We start from the raw sequence: 17,743 nt of genomic DNA, 5'->3' as shown, positions 1-17,743 counted from the left end.
ACCCTGGGGCCCAGCTGTGCCTGCTTCAGTGCCAGGCACGTGAGGGGAGCCTTGAGCCCACCAGGGAAGTGGGCCAGGGAGCAGCAAGCAGCTCCCTAGCTGCTGGCTGCAAACTTCAGAGAATAAGGAAGGTTTAGAAAAGCGTTCAAAAAACACCAGCAGATGGACACGGGCCAACAGGACAGGAAGGCCCTGGGGAAGAAAGAGTTAAAGGAAACAGGTGACTGAGGGAAAAGGCCCAGGAGCCAAGGACCTAGCTCCCTGCAAAGGGGAAGGGGGTTTGCAGAGGAAGGTTCTCAGTGGCTCCTGTAACGTACCACCAGAGCTGAGACCCCAGAAGATTATAGGAAGGTAGAAGAAGCTTCCTGAGGTCAAGGTCACTGAAGCTCTAGAAAAGATCACCGAGAACACCTGTCTCCTGCCACAAAAGTGCCACCAATGTCCTTTCTGCAGCCATCCAGCAGGGGTGTGCAAGAAAGTAAGGTTCATGGGGCAACCGGAGAGATCATATTTGTTTTTCCCAAACTTCGCTGGATAGCCAGAGAATTCTTTTATCCAGACAAAATCTTTCTTGGGGGTTCTAATGCGTAAAAGTAGAGATGTCCTAGTTGGAGATGGGAAAGACCTTTGAAGTTCCCAGAAGCCCATTCCTTGTGCAGAGAGGCCCCGGCACCAGAACCTGGAACTACAGGAGACCCCCAGGGACGCCCTCGCTGGTGCACTCTGGCTACGCCTTGGGGCGCAGGCCAGGATCCAGGATGATCTCTTCACTCTGCCTCGCTCCATTTCTGGATTCTGGTTCTACATTGAGGACAACCTGGACGAGAGACGTCAACTTCCTGTCAAGGGCATGTGAACGTCCAAGCATTCTGAGTACCTCTTTCATACGGCTGGTTCCCTGCATTTCCAAGAGCTTGGAGTAACTCCCTCAGTGACTGACAGATGAGGAATGTGGCCAGGGACCATGCTTCTTGTCCCCCCCTTGACTGCCTCCTCTACCTATGCACTCGTGAGACTCCAAGATGCACAACCGCACGGAGTTCCTGGACAGAGCCACCTCAAAGTCCAGCCTCCACTGATGGGTGAACGGGTAAAGGAAGCACAGTGTAGCTAAGCTGGAGTATTATTTGGACTTTTAAAAAAAAATAGAAGAAAAAAGGGATAATATGATGCCTATTGGGTCTAGGTCCAGAAACCAGCTTGACTGTAAGTCAAGATCAAGGTCATTAGGCTAGAGCAGGGGGAATAAAAAGCCCCAGTATGCATCCTACTATGTGCCACATACAGTGCTACACCAGCTATGGGCCTTCTACTCCCTGCAAGACCTCAACCATGTGTCATCGCTTTAAATAGGATAAAAACAAACTCGGAGAACCTGGCAACTTGTCAAGTCGCCCAAGAAGTCAGAGCTCAGATCATGCTCTGGGTCGGGGGAGCCCAGGCACAGGGTCGACCTTCCCTGACTCTCATACCAGCTTGTCCGTTGGCTTCTAAAATCAGCATAGACCAGGAAATTCCTTTATCTATCAAATCCCCCCCATTGAGTGTGCGCCTGCTTATCCTAATGTCCTCCAAATAAGGGGGACACTGCTGTCTACCAGGATCCCAAGAAATATTACAAAGGCCAACAGGAAACAGCCAGAGGCAGAGCCAAGGGACTAGCATGGCGGAATCCACAGACAACCGCAGCCCTTCCAGGGAGACCATCAGAATGCGCCCTGTGAAATCCCTTAACAAGGTCTCCAGAGCAGCCACCTGTGTCCCTTCACTCTTCAAAACACCTTCTGATTGCACTGCATGAGCGTCTGACTCAGACCCAAGTGCCACAGCAGAGCTGAGGGACAGGGTGACTCACTCGCGTGCAGCCTGCCCCTTTTGGACAGAAGCATCTCAGCTGTCCCAACATCAAAGGCTGAGTCACAGGGCCCCACTCCACCAGGGCCGCCTTGTACTTGCCTTCGCACAGCTTGATCTTCTCCTCCACAAACGACAGTCCCTTTGCAAGCAGCTGGTTCTGCCAAAAGAGAACAAAGGACACAAGAATTGGCGACTCTGGAGCAACCAGCAACCAGCCCTCCTCCACCTCCAACAGAGGCTTGGCCCTGCCTGAGCGCAAGTCCTGCCTTCAAGGCCAAGGAGGCTTTTGTCCTCTTGGAAGGCCGAGGCCTGGGGAGAACCAGGAGACACCCCAGAGCCAGAGCAGTGAGCAAGCAAACAAGGGAGCCCGAGCCGAACGCAGCCGCCACCCCCCACCTTGGGAAGAGATACGGCACAGCCTCTGCTGAATTCACTACTGCTGCCACCCCATGTCCTGAGATCCCGATGATCTAAACTCACAAAAGGGAGCTTTGAGGTGATGGGAAAATATGCAGAAATAGGCGTTTAAAAAAGATAAATTGAGAGTGTGTCACACTAGCACAAAAGAGATCGCATGCAAAATCCTGAGCAGCAGCAAGTGGGGGTCCATGAGTGCCCCAGGGCCTGGGGAAGCTGTGGACAGATACCCAAGTCCTCCTGCCATGGCAGCTGGCCATGGGTGAAGGTCTGCATGGATCCCAGGCTCTTTCAAGTCATTTCATTCCATCCTGAATGGGTGAACTATTAGCCTCACCTACTGGTGGGAGCCGGGCCCACAGGACACGGTGGACCTTCCTGCTTCTGGGAGCTAGGCTCTTCCTACTCTGCTTCTCCGTGTTCCAGCACGTCTTCCCACCCAGACCCCCTCCTACCCTCCCAGGGCTACAGCTGGTCCCTCTGTGAGTCACAGAAGCTCAAGGATCAGTGAGAGCTGGCGCCTCTCCACTCACCTCTCCTTAGATTACTGGAGGCCTGTTCTTGTGGGGAGGTGAACAACGAGGGCATGCATGCTTACGAAAAAAACAGTGTAGTCTTTAACACTGGCCTTTACAAAACCCTAAGGCCCTTTCACAACAGTGATGAGAACATAGCACAGTGGAAAGAGCCTGGGTACCAGAAAGTTCAAGTTCCAGCTCAACTACTTTTCCCCCCACTTACTGTATTACTGTATTCTGTTTTTAATTTGTATTTTGGGGGGAGGGTACCAGGGATTGAACTCAGGGGCACTCGACCACTGAGCCACATCCCCAGCCCTATTTTGTATTTTATTTGGAGACAGGGTCTCACTGAGTGGTTTAGCGCCTTGCTTTTGCTGAGGCTCGCTTTGAATTTGGGATCCTCTTGCCTCAGCCTCCTGAGCTGCCGGGATTACAGGCATGCACCACTGCACTCAACTATATATTTGCATTTTTATTTGACACATAATAGTGGTATCTACTTTTGGAGAACAGTGACATTCCAATATCTGTGTACAATGTGTAATGATCAGATGAGGGTAACTAGCCTACCTGTCACCTCAGATATTTACCATGACTTTGTGCAAGGAACATTGCACATCCTCTCTACTAGCTATTTTAAAATGTACAGTTAGTTGTTTCCAACCATAGTCACCCTACAGAGCTACAGAACGTTAGAAGCTAGCCCTCCAATGGCTTGGCTACTTCTAGCTATGTGAGTTGGAGCTTAATTTCCCTGAGCAAAAAGTTCCTCATCTATAAAATGGCACAATATCAGCAATGTCATAAAGTTGCATAATCATTGCAAACCAATGATTATAAATACACACACAGTATCTCATGTCTTCAGTAATCAGAGGTGGTGGTGGTGATGGTAATAGTTACTATCTCAGCCCAACCACTTCACAAAAGAAGTGGGAGGTAAAGAGAGTCAGTAATGAATGGACCTTATCACATATGCTCAGAGTTTATCAAAGACACCATCCCCTTTTTGTGGCTGGGACACATAAACTGAACTTCATAATCCTATCGAGACTTGCAAGATATGACCTAAATCTGGAGAAGTGATTGGGCCACCCCACTTGGTTTCAAGATGGCGGCAGGAATCCCAGATCAAAGTTGGAACCACACGGTGTAGGAGGACTTTGCTAAAGCAAACAAAAACCAATTCCTTCACCAAGAATTATAGAAGAGATAGGATTAGGATGTAGCCCTAATCCGTCCTCTAGTCCCCAGCCAAGCAAATGAATCCTGGCAGCTTCTGGGTCAGAAAGCAAGATCTCCCCAGCAACAAAAGCAGACTGGCAGGACCTTGTGACAGCTGAGCAGGATGTGCCGGGATTGCTCAGGGGTCCAATGATGTCAATCGCTCTGTCCAAACATTTCTGACACAGTCCCAGTTGTGGTCTGGAGTCTCTGCTTAGGGTTGAAGGGGCCTTAGGTATCATTTAGTCATCCTCCCCTCTCCCCAGTCCTGTGGTCACACACACACACCGGTTTTGTTGTTGTTGTTGTTTTTGGTACCACTAAGTCACATCCCCAGCCATAGAAGTAGGGTCTCCCTCCCTCAGATTCTAACACGTGGACGTGAGGCTCAGCCTCCCCCAGTTGGCCTTCATTTCAGTATAGGCTATCAGGAGTAAGGACCTTCTGTCGGCTTCCTGCAACCCCTTTTTCTGCAGACCTGTACAACAACCCGACCGAGCTGCCCCTGCCTGTCCACACACCAGCGCACCCACAGGTGCAGCTCTGGCTGCCTGAGGGGCCCCCTCCCACTCTATCCCATCCTGGCCCTTAAGCTGAGCTGCCTGGCTCTCCTCCCAGGAGCACAGTCTCACAGTTTCCTGTGGCCAAAGGGTCCTCATTCCAAAGGCCTTGTGCTCCAAAGGACTCCCAGCTGGGGCCTAGCGCTGCCCACTGCCCGCTGCAGGTCCTCACATGTTGATCTTTCAGTCTGTGCTTTCTAAGCGAAGTCTGAGGAGACCCTGTGATGAGCACTGTGGCTGGGCCTCAGCTCCTGATGGTCCTGCCTCCCTCAACCTCCCTGGGCCTGCTCATCACACCCCTCTCCATCCTACCACCCATGTCCCCCTCCTCCTGGGTGGTGACAGGGTCATGTTGGCCTAGCTGCTGGTGCAGGGAGGGTCAGGGTTGGCTGTGTGCCTAGGGCAGAGGCCTCTAAGGGGCTTAAGTCTGCTCACAGGTCCTGAGACAGAGAGAAGGGAGGAAGGAAGCCTGGCCTCGGGCAGGCAGCAGTCCTGTATGTTTAGTCTAAGTGCCTATTCTTCCCAGATCCCACCTCTCCGTACTCCCACCCCTGTCAAGTGCTGATTCCAGAAGGTTCTGAGCAGTGGTGAGGGAGCCCATAGCCACAGAGTGAGACAAGACCCCCTTTTCCCTAGTGAAACTGCAGACCCATCACCTCCCCAGCCAGAGAGCCCTCAGCCAAAAGCAGTCACGTTATACAGCGGCCACCTGGGAAACACCTTGGGCCTCGGGAAGGGACCGGCGTTGCTTAGGGCACCCTCCTCCTGCCCCTCAGTGAACTCAGGCATGGACTAAACAGCGCTTTAATGAAGAGGCAGAGTGGTCCGGAAGGGAATAAATGGTTGGCATTTTTTCTAAGACATAAAAAAGTGGGCTGTAAACAGAGAGATGAGGCTCAGATAGAAAAATGCAAACAAAGTCACCTTGGGAACGGCACCTGGCCACCACCACCCAGCCTGCAGGAGGAGAGAAAACCCAGCCCATCTGGGGAAGCCGAGGCAGGGTGGAGACCAGGAGAGCAGGGTGGGGCTCCTCGGCCTCGTGCACCTCCTGTGAAACAGACACCCCCACAACCAGGGAGCACAGAGGGGTGAGGGTAGCACCAACCACCTCTTCTTGCAGGAGGGACTTTCAACACAGAGCAGCGACTCTACATGCCGAGGCTGCCGGCAACTGCAGTGTCCCCTGCCTCAGCCCTGATGGTGACCACAGTAAGAATGGCCGTGGGGTCATTCACTGTTTTCACTATCAGGCTCCGAATGTCACTCTCTCATGCATTACCTCATTTTACCTCTACCATGCACCTATCCCCTTTTAACAAAAGAAACTGAGACTCAGAGAAGCAACCAGCAAATGTGGGATCAGAATTTCTACCCAGATGGCTCTGAACCCCAAATCCATGTATTTCCCCCATTACAGCATATTCCTCTGGCTTACCTTAGCAAAACAAAACAAAATAAATAAAAGCTAAGATGCAAATAGCCATCCTGTGTTGTCGGCTCACTATGTACCAAGCACTTTGTGTCTGTCACCTCCCTTAGTAACCACATTAACCTTATGAAGTGGGTACCATGATCACAACTAGGTTATTGCTAAGGGAAACGAGGCTCAAACAGGTTAAGAAACAAGCCTAAGTTCACACAGCGGATTGGACTCCAGACCCACCTGGCAGAAGGGTTGGTGCTTTTTGTCATCATGCTGTCCTGCCCTGAAGAGGTTTCTTGTGTCCTTGCCCACAGAAGAAGCAGATGGAATCCACTTCAGTTTAGACCCTGGGGGCAGCTGGCCCAGCCATCGCAGGCCACGTAACTAGATTCTACCCCAGGCCTTCCACCCACCTTGGTTCTTTCTGCAGCCCAGTCCTGCTATCAGCTTTCCAACTCCCATATCTCCAAAAGGACTCTTCCAGGGCCCTCCTCTCCACTACCACATTCCGTGTCCGGCCCAGGTGGATCCCATTCCCAAACAAGACATTCCTTCCCACCCCAGAGGGGCCTCGTGGCTGTGCTGCTCTGCCTACGGAGAACATGTGCGAGACAACAATTCCAGCCAGGCATGTGTTTCCGGTGATATCCATGTCTTCAAAGGTTCCTGTTATTGGCAAGGACCCAGGGATGGAAATCACAGGTCACCCCCATTTCAACCCGGCACGACTTGGAAAGGCCAGCATGATCTCTAATGCTATCTGCATTTCCCGTGAACCTGGTCGCCCTCCTAAGCAAGCAATAAAAGTCTCACAAACACAGTCACCCCCAGGCCCAGAGAGTTCTTAATAAACCAGTCCTGGTGTGGGCGGGTGGGATGAGATGGAGCGAAAACCCAAGACAGAGACTGAGAAGATCAGTCACTCAGCAGTAATCCTGGTTCTCCACTGAGTACCGTTTTAGCCACCATGAAAGGGAGAAGTGGGGCTTCTAAAAATTATTTTTTATCAGGAATCAGGAAAACAGACCATATCTGATTTGCTAGACACTCAAAACAAACAAGCCAAATCCCTGAGCCTCCTCCCCCTGGGTCTTTTCTCAAGGGATGCCTGGAGGGCATTTTTACATTTTATGTTCTAATCCAAGAAAGAGGCTTTTCTCCTGTGGTCAGATGACCTGGGTTGGATCTTTGCTCTGTAATTGACTATGAGCTCAAAGAACCTCCCCCTCCTCCTTGAGCCTTAGTAAGCGTCTATAAGAAGGGGATATATATAATAACAGGATCTCTCCGTCCTGGGTTGTCAGGAGGGATAAAGGATTGTCAAATGGGTTGTCATACTCAAGATGCACCAGGATTCCGGACGCTCATGAAAGCCCACAATGCTGGGTCCCAACCCTGCATTCCTCATTCAGGTGGTCTGAGGGAGGGCCTGAGATTCTGCTTTTTCACACGTTCACAGGTGATGCTGCAGCTGCTGGTCCAGGGACCACACTTTGAGAACTGTTGTCTCAGCACAACACCTGGCACAGGAGTACTTGAAAACACCGGCAGACAACACTGCTATGATTTTCTCCTCCCTGCAGCTCTGAAAGAACTTCAGAGAAAAGGCTTTCCAGAGTGAACAAAGGTTCCCAGGGCAGCCTTTGCTCCTCATGCAGGTTTACTCTTCTTTTCAGTACTAGATTTGCAACATCTCCCCCCGCACCTTCTAGGCCTCCCTCCCCCTTGATGCCCTAGACCTGGATCTTGCCATTCCTTGCATGGTGTACAATAAATCAGCCAATTTCATATATAATGGGTTTCTGAAATACATCCTCATATGGAAGAACACACTCACGTGATATAGGGGAAGTCCCTTCCACAGAGCACGGTAAACTCCCTAATCACCTGTCTCCGGAGCCCATCTCTGGATGACATCTCAGCGTTTCATACCTATACACTCCTTTCTCTCACAATTGAATGTGCGATAACCTCAACGCAGTGAGGCAGAAGATTTGACATTTCGGCGTGCCTATTGATTTTCACCTTTGTCTCAAACATGTTAAGGCCGTGGCTGTCCATTTCAAGACCCATTTTCCCACTTAGCTTCATTAAGTATGAGAAAATCGCAATAAAAATTGCAAATAATTGCTCAAAATTCAAGTCACTGCTGAGCAGACTAAGCACAGTGAAGCCACCTCTAAGTGACTGCTGGCTGGTGGGCAGCCTCTAGGGGATGGGGGGCCACCAGCAAGCAGGGTAAGCTCCCTCTCAGCCCTGGTGAGCTCAATCCCATTTCCTCCCTCCAGCGGCCAACAGGAACTATCTGGGCCACCTCAAAGTTTACAGCCTCCACCAGACCTTGACGGTTCCAAGTACTGTCCAAATCCACAATGCAACCTTCATGACCTTCCCACCCAAATAGAACACAAGGCTCACCCATCCCCGTCCTCTCGTTGGAGCCCAGCTCTGTGTATCCACAGCCCCATTGTATATGGGCCCCAATTCTACCTCCAAAGCAGAGCAAATGTGGAATTCCCTTCACTCCTTGAGTCCACCAAATGACCTCTTTTATCCACTGGGGGAATCCTGCTTATTAGAGAAGCCTTCCCAAGTTGATCAAAGAAGAGCCAACATTTTTCTCCCTTGTTCAACTTGTGTTCGGAAATTACTTTTTTTTTTTTTTAAGAGAGAGAGAGAGAGAGAGAGAGAGAGAATTTTTTAATATTTATTTATTTTTTAGTTCTCGGCGGACACAACATCTTTGTTGGTATGTGGTGCTGAGGATCGAACCCGGGCCGCACGCATGCCAGGCGAGTGCGCTACCGCTACCGCTTGAGCCACATCCCCAGCCCCCGGAAATTACTTTGGCCACTCTGTCCGCTCTCCACCCCATGTGCCCTGAGTCCTATCTGTGTCCCTACAAGGAATGTCCCCTTATGCTGGACCTGTTTTTTTTTTTTTTTTAACTGCGAATAAAAAGTTTGATTTTAGAAACTAAAACCATCATTTGTAAATACACTAAAGCAAAGTCTACTCAAATTGAGAGTGAGCGAGCGTAGTTACAGTATTAATAGAAAGACAGTTTCCTAGGGGGCCATGGCAGAGGAGCGAGTAGCCTCACCCACAAAACCTAATGGTCTGAAATGACGTAGAACAGGAACCTTTTTCAGATGTTAAAGCAAACACTTAAAAGAATCTGACAACTAATAATTTCACTCTGATGTCCTCGGGATTCTAAAATACCCTAGTGATGGTTGAATCTTCCCTTATTATAAAAAAAGAAAAATCTAAATGCCTAAGGCTAGTCTCACGGCTGTAGCCTGCCAGATGCCCCCGTTGGTCACTACAGCCTCCAGGGCCCGGCTGTGGTCCCAGCACCTGGGTCAGCGCACACAGAGCTCCACTGCTCAGGGACACTCGGTCAGAGGCGCCAGACGAGGTCAACTGCCACACTCTGCACTGGCTGAATCCTCAGCATAGACACACACAGGACTCCGATCTCAAGGAGTCAGGACAGACAGTTGGGGACCTCTGAGTGAATGAACGGACTGTGCAACTCTGAATGCAAAGACCTGAAATGGAACCCTGAAATGGAACATGTCCGTGACCACGTTACTGCAACTGCACACTCCATGACTCACCCAAGTACAATTTTGTTTTCAAACACTTTGTCTCTGGATAAACAGCTTCCAGAATGTTCTCTCCACTCCTCAACACATTTAAGAGCCTGCCCCATCAGGATGGCTTAGGCTCCACCTCCTATTTACAGGTTTCATTTCACAGCCACAAGAGCTGTTTTGTTGCAATTAAAGCAATATTTAACTAAAAAACAGTACCTGGTTCATGGTTTTCACACAATTGAACAAAAAGCCTACAGGATAAAACTGTTTACATCTTGTCTCCATTCAAGGAAAACTCATTTCTGACCTCTAACTTTTAAAAAACATTGCAGTCATTAATTAAAACCTAATCACCCCACTTCATAACCAACGAGACAGGCTGCTTCCAGTGGGCTCCCCAACATGCTGTGACCTGGCCCGACAGGAGTAAGGCACGTGTGATGTTTCGGTGCAAGCCGGCAGGTGGCCCCAGATGCTGGCCTGGTGTCCCAGATGGCCCTGTTGGGCAGGTCACAGCCCTGGTACGACAGCCAGCCAGCACTGCCGAGAGTGAGTTCAATACTGAAAGTAGATCAAGGGAAGATTCACTTTCAAAAAGATAAGTTTTTCAAAATGCTCCATCATGAGCCGGGGCTGGCCAAAGCTGCCATTCTCCGTGGGCGTGCTGAACAGCTTTTCTGAAGGGATGATAACTTCTGAGGGCCAAAAAATCTGACGGCCAAAGTGGACAGCCCAGGCCAGGATGACCGCTTGAGGTTCCAGTAGGCCAGTGGGTCGCAGCTGTGCTCCAACACCTCCTCCTCCAGGTAGCACCATGTCTTTGAGCAGCCTCTCCCGCCCGTCTCACCCCTCCACCTGGCCACCAACAACCACAGGCTCTCCCCTCCGCCAGAGTGTCTCAATGTAGGCCCTGAGTCACAGCCATCGGAGGCGGCTGTGTCCTCTGAGGTAGAATTCAGTATTTCTAGCTCCCTGATTAGATCCTGCCTGTACTGCTTGCTTCCTCCTCCGTGAACAGGGAGGCTTTGTAGAGAGGGTTATGCTGGACCTGTTTTTACATCTTTGCCACCCAACCTGCTCTTCAATTCAGGCTGTGCTGTGCGTTACCTACCCATAAAGATGCATCTTTACCCCTGTGCTGTCTCCAATTTTAACTTCCTAGGGGTCTCCTCCTTTAGCTCCATGCCAGGTGCCATATGTCCTTAATATTCTTTGGTGATGATGAGCTAGGGGAAATTGGCTTCCTGGGACTCTTGCAGATGTGAGAAGCAAATTGAAAAAAATACTATATGTTTGTGTATGTGTTATATATGCACACATAGGCACACACACACACACACACACACACACATATATACCACACACTACATGGCACCTATGACCTACTGGCAAATGGGTGACTAAATTTCCCCTCTTCCTAGAACTAGCTCACTCAGGCTCTACACAAGTTTCTGTACCAACAAAACTCTAGTTTCAACAAAAGGGATGGAACTTTCTGGGGCAGAAGAGAGGCCTTTAACAAACAACGCAGCCTGCTGATGGCAGACAGTGTTCTGTGTCGCCCAGGCCCACCCCTCATGCCTGAAGCACCAAGGTACCCAGCTAGGAAATTAAAAAAAAATAATAATAATGCAGAATGTTTCACATCATCAGTTTCAAAAGTTATAAGGGACCAATTATCCTCCGGAGCTGGTGCTAGGATATAGAGTTCCACTTGGAAGCCTTAATTTTCCTTCCGGGCACAATTCGAAACAGACAGAAGGGAAAGAAAAAATCGATACTGGAAATGTCAGAGATTTTTCCAGCCAGTGTCTCGTGGAAATCTTTCCAGGCTTCTGCGGATCAAACAGCCTGACTTCTCTGTGTGCAGATCCAAGATAAATACCATTTTTTTACCTGCTTCCCGTGCCCTCACCTCGGGTCATTTTCATTATTCTTCACACTCGGATATTCTTTCTATGAATCTTTCTTTAAAACTGTAAAATGAAAATGCTCAGAGCCTCTCTGTGGCTCTGCAGGTGGTGAGCTGAGCTGGAAGGCGGGTCCCAGGAGGGGACAGACCTCACTGCCGAATGCATGTGCCTGGGGGGCGCCCATCGGCACTGAGGAGCCCAGCACCCACCCTTCACTTTCCCACGAAGCCATATCCACAGTTGGGGTGACTTCCCTGCCCACCCTGGGCTCTGCTGAGTTGGGGGGACTCCCCTGCCCACCCTGGGCTGTGCTGCTCCTCTGCCCTACACCTTCCTCTCGTCCTCTTGCTGGGGAGTTTTTTCCCCCGAGCCCTTATTAGCTTTCCTTCCTGACACTCTCAATGGTAGCTAAAGGCCAGCTTGCCCTTACGAGCCTGGATTGCCCTCCTCACATGGAGATTTCTCCTGAAATGGGAATGGCTTTGAAACAGCTCCTTTTCAAGTAGCACCTGGCACTGGGCTCTTACCCAACTCTCTTGAACCACTTTCGCAGATGGGGCCATAGTTGGGGCCACTTACCCTATTATTCTTTGCATACTGTTTTTCTTAAATCCAGTCACTTTGTATGTGGGTGCATGGGTGTATGTGTGTGTGTGTGTTGTTACCGGGGATGGAACCCAGGAACATTCTATCTCTAAGCTACTTCCCCAGCCCTTTTTATTTTATTTTGAGACAGGGTCTCATTAAGTTGCCCAGGCTGACCTCAAACTTGGAATCCTCCTGCCTCAGGCTCCTACAAAGCTGGGATTTCAGGTGGGCACCACCAAGCCATTTTTAAAATGTCAGTGTGTTTAAAAAGGAAACTGTAGTCACATCATTTACCATAAGCACAGTATCATTCAATGATCAACTTAATGCAAACAAATAATGTTACAAAATCCTAACTAGACCATGTCCCTAGCACAGGCACCACATTTGAGGCCTGCTCCTACTCCCTCCTTAAACACAGGAGGTTGCCGAGTCCCAGAGAAGGGCACAAGACACATGACATGGCCCAAGAATCTCCGGGACAATCATAAGGGCTAAAGGAAAATTTAAAAATGGGAATACTTTTGAAACACAAGCTCTAACATTATCCAGTGCCACTGTGTATTGTATCACCTGTAATCATTTTGGGTATCTCTGGTAAACAGCCCCTCCCTGCTCTTCTAAGAATCTATTATGCACTCTACAGAAAGTGGGGAACCAAATATTTAAAAAGCAACCAAAGGTTCTGCACCCACATTTTGAAAAACCATGTCTTCAAGAGCCTTCTTTCCTTAAATAAGAAAAACCCCAGATTCAAAATTACAAAAACCATGCTGAGTACGATGGTGCACACCTAATCCTAGAGGCTTGGGAGGCGGAGACAGGAGGATCGTGAGTTCAAAGCCAGCCTCAGCAAAAGCAAAGCACTAAGCAATTCAGTGAGACCCTGTCTCTAAATAAAATATAAAACATAGGGTTGAGGATGTGGCTCAGTGGTTGAGTGCCCCTACGTTCAATTCCTGGTACCCAAAATAATATTTTTTTTAAAAAATAACCCTACTAAACCCAGCCCCCAACTCCCACACCCAGAAAGAGATTCCGTAGATATTCGCCAAGCAGCCTCTCTGATTAAGCCCCTGATAGGAAGTCACAAGTGGTTATTAGTTTTTCAATGCCTGACATGCTTTGTAAGCAGTATTAACCGCCCCCCAAAACCTCAGGGCTTCCCAGATAAAGTCCCCACCCAAACATCCCTCCCCACACGACCTAGGGTAGCCCCCAAGAGACGCTGACATTTAAAACCTGATTGAAACCACACCAAACCTGTCTCCTTCAAAGGTCAAGGAGGAAGGCAGCCCAGCCCAGAGGGCCCCTCCAAGACTATGAAAAACCACTCTCTGTAACTGGACGAGAAGTCAATCCACAGAGGCAGCAGGCAGTGAGCCCAAGGCTGACCTTCGGGTCAAGGGCAAAAATGATTCACATCTGCAACTGATTCTCTGTCTGGTTCTTCCTCTTCATGCTTCTCTCCCCCTGCACAGGAGTCTGACCCCATCAAATTCCAGGCTTCTGTTGGGTCCTGCTTTGTCTCCATTTAGAGGAGGCATGTTTTGGCTGATATTTGTCATTCTTTTGAAGCGTACATAAAAGTTTAAGCTTCCTGAATCTTGGAAAGAAAAATAATATAATGGAGACTGCACTGTTTTTTAAAATTTGAAATGTCTTTAAACTGTCTTAAAAAGTATGCTCCACTTGGAACCCACCTGAAACCAAGAACCTTAAGCAGTGCTCTTATTTTTCCACTAAAAAGAAGGCGTTAACCTGGACACGGTGGCACACTCCCATAATCCCAACAGCTTTGGAGATTGAGGCAGGAGGATCACGAGTTCAAAGCCAGCCTCGGCAATTTAGTGAGGTCCTAAGTAACTCAACAAGACTCTGTCTCTAAATAAAATATTTTAAAAAAGGATTGGGGATGTGGCTCAGTAGTTAAGTGCCCCTGAGTTCAATCCCTGGTACAAAACACACACACACACACACACACACATACACACACACACACACACACAGGACTCATATAATAAACATGATTACTCTCTCTCCTGCTTTTTGGCAGTAACTAAGCACTTTATAAATAACTTATCTTTAGTCTTTATCACAATCCTATAAGGTTAGGTCCTATTACCCCTTTTTTTACAGAAAAGGAAACTAAAACACAGAGAGGTGAAGCAATCTGCTCAGGGCCACACAGCTAGTGAACAATTATGCTGGGCTCTGAACTCATGTAGTCTGCCTCAAAGGTCCATAATCTTGATCACTAGCTTCAGCTCCTGACATGCTAGGTGCCCAGCGCTTCAAGTGTGTTATTGCATGCAAACCATACAGTAACCTTATAAGGTAAGCTGTATTTTATTCCTGTTTCACAGATGAGGAAACTGGGGCACAGAGAGATAAAGCAGCTTTTCCAGCCCACTCAGCACACAGTGAGAGGTGGGGACTCCAACTTCACTAAAGTGTCACCCACTCAGTCACCGTTGTTCATCGTCTCCGCCCACCGTCCCCCACATACTTGCCTCGGGTTATTCATGAAAGCAGCTTGTGTCTGTGGATTAAAAATGATCCTCTAAGTGGATCTGGAACCTTGAACTCATTAGCCCCACAAGAGTGTGTAGGCAGGAGGGAAAATTGACGTCTAATCCAATCCTGCCTTCAACAGAGCAGCCCAGGAGCCTGTGACAGGAAATGGCTGGCTAAAGGGCACGTGCTCTTACACCCAACTAGCTGTCACCCACAGGAGTGGGAGGGGATACCCTGAGAGCAGGGATTCTCAGGGAGTGGTTGGGGACCCTGGGGGGCTCCTCTAGACCCTTTCAAGGGACCCACATGGTCACAGCTATTAGCTACCTTTGCGTCTCCCTACATGCACAGTGGAGTTTCCCAGAGACCACGTGACCTGCGCTATCCCAACAGACAGGAAGCAGACAGGAGAATCCATCCATCTTCCAGGAAGCCAGATAGCACTGAGATTTCCCAACACAGAAGACGGTGTCCATCCTCTCACTATTTTTTAATTCTGAAAAAGCTATTTTTCATAAAAGTGATATTTATATGACAATGTAATCAGTTTCAATGAATTAAGACATATTTTTTAAAGCTTCTTGGGCTTAATTTCTAGTATGGTAAAGATTGACAGATATAACCTGAATAAGCAGCAATTTCTAAGAGCATAAAGGAGTTCTGGGACCAAATAGCCAGAGCAAAACTGCAGGGGGGTCGCTGGAGTCTCCATTACCTGCAGGGGTCACCTGGTGCCCTCGCAGCAGCAGCCCTGCATGGCGCGGTGTATATGTGGGTGTGGGTGTTGAAGAACACCCAGGTGTATAGAACATGGCCCGTCAGCTACATGGCCCCACATGTGTGACAGTGATGGATTCTCCGACGCACCCAGCTTACCTGGAAATAGTCTGTAATAAACGACCCAAGTTCACTCTTCAGCAGGCGCCTGGGGAGAGAGAAACACGGTCAAGCAGGCCTCGGTGACACAGCTCATAGTGACCAGTTCTCAATGCAGGGCCATGACAATGTGCTCACCAGTGGCATAAGGGCTGAGGCCCAGCCTGAGCAGGGAGGGTACTTTCCTGGGTCCTAGTAATGCCCTCCACTCCCAAGGTCATCACAGCTGTGAAATCCTAGAAGGAGATTTGCTCCTTAGTTTGCTCTGTAAGGGTGACCCTCAGCAGAGGGCGGCTGCAGGAAATCCCAATTCTAATAGAGCCGGCTGGGGCAGGCCAGGACACCCGACTTTGATGAAAAAAAGAAAAAAGAAAAAAGCAAGAAGACAGACACAGCATTTTGCAACCTTCCACGTTTATAGAGCCCTTCATAGTGTAAGAAGCGCTTTTCACACATTCTTCAACTGAGGATTTGGTGTATATGTGGGAGGGTGTAATTATTATTCCTCCTGTACCCATAAAGAAATTGGGCCTCACAGACGTGCCCCAAATAGGGGCAGAGCCAAAACTGGAGCCCAGACTTTCTGCAACATCTTTTCCCATAACCCCATCTGTCTCTCCTCCAAATCCATCAGAGATGCCCAGACTTGACATTCAACTGGGCACCATGGTTCGGGCAGTCTCACCACTGATCACAGAGGGTCTGAGGCTGTTTTTAAAACGGACCACAAAGGAAAGAACAGAGAGATTCTATTGACCCAGGCGAGACATTTACTGCGCTGTCCTGTATTTGCCACATAACATCATGGCACCAGGAGTACAAAGGTAAACAAGACAGACAAGACCCCCGTGGAGTTTCTATGTTTCTATTCATGGGTGTGTGGAGAGGGGTAGAGATAAATAGCATTTCAATAAATATACTCACAAGGTATTTCCAAAGTCTTAAGTGCTAAAAAATGAAAATAAAAAATTGGGAGTTTGGCATCCGATCTCATTTCCCTATGACAAATAAAGGGACCATCCCTACTGTTGTGTCGACACATCAATCCAGAGAAGATGAAGCAGCTAAAAACAAGAATAACTGGTTCCCAAGGTCCAATGTGTTCTTGTGGGAATAAGATCATCACGACTTCAAATGATTTCCTTTGCTCACCCCACCAGCTCTGGGTCTTGAAGAGCAAATGCTCAAACTTCTGACAACTCTGAGTATGAACTAGCTCCCCCAAACATGCTGGCACATGCCACTGAAGGCTGAACGGGAGGTTGTTACAGCCAGACGTTGTTAGGTGCAGAAAATAAGCAAAAGAATACTGAGAAAAGAGAGAAACACTCATGATCTAAAAATTTAAGAGTGAGCCCCGCAAGGATACAAAACGTGTTGAACAAGAAAAATATCTTCCTTTTGCCTCAGCAGAAAATATGTCCCATGGTAGATGGAACATTTTGAGATTCAAGTTAATGGCAGGTCCCTAGAGAGCTACCCTCTTGACACACCCCAGGGGTTCTCCCGGATCTGGTCAGGGATGGGGAAATCTTCATCCAAAGTCACTGCACTAAGAGCAGGTGGATCCCTGCTGGTCTTCCAGGCTGAGGCCAGGACAGGAAACAGCCCCACATAGAGGGAGGAAGAAGAGATAAGGAGTCTGCTTCTGACCACAGGAGAGAGAAACACCTCCTAACAAAGCCATGGTGGCTACTGGGAAGTCTCAAAACCACAAAGAAGCCAAGCTCATGAAAAAGTAGAAAAACAACTCCTGGTAATGGCCCCTTGCCATGGACATTTACAAGGTTGGCTTGGGCGCTCACCATGCTAAGGGCACACTGTGGAACTGGGGTCCTGGAACCTGGGCTCAGAAAGCACTGTGCCCCTGATGCTGTGGGGAAGACGGAAAGAGAAGGCGGTCAAGGAGAAGGAGAGACCTTCAAGATCCAGAATGAGGGCACTTCTTGGAGCAACAGGGCGGCAGGATCTTGGCTGGCATGATGATTGTGACTTGGAGCTGGACATGGCTTCATAAGTGACAGCTGTCCTGGGACATGTACAGTGGTACTCAAGGAGTGTGTGATGCCACCCAGTTGAAGATCCCCAGCAGCCTCCCTGGCTCCCTCCAGGGAGAGCGAAGAAGCTCCCCCCTATGGGGGGTGTGAGTGCAGCACCCACTCACGATTGCCAGGGCTGCAGCAAGCCACAGAGCACGACAGGAAGGCCAAGCTGTAGGTCAGATCAGCTGATTCAGGAAAGA

At 49.0% G+C, this 17,743-nt stretch overlaps 1 protein-coding gene across 2 annotated transcripts in view; it reads right to left on the bottom strand.

Annotated features, from left to right (window-relative positions):
- Window positions 1–17,743, bottom strand: part of PRR5L (proline rich 5 like) — a 77,161-nt gene that overhangs the window by 30,591 nt on the left and 28,827 nt on the right. For both annotated transcript variants that reach the window (XM_081282185.1, XM_081282186.1), the window contains exons 4-5: window positions 15,502–15,550; window positions 1,957–2,014 (exon numbers count right to left, since the gene is read on the bottom strand). In XM_081282185.1, coding sequence (XP_081138311.1) covers window positions 1,957–2,014; window positions 15,502–15,550 — 107 coding nt within the window. The remainder of the gene's footprint in view (window positions 1–1,956; window positions 2,015–15,501; window positions 15,551–17,743) is intronic.

This window comes from Spermophilus citellus (assembly GCF_964194105.1).
Source record: "Spermophilus citellus genome assembly, chromosome: 2".
In the NCBI taxonomy this organism is placed as follows: Eukaryota; Metazoa; Chordata; class Mammalia; order Rodentia; family Sciuridae; genus Spermophilus; species Spermophilus citellus.
Note: the sequence above shows the minus strand (reverse complement) of the source record. Positions and strands in the feature narration are given on the sequence as shown.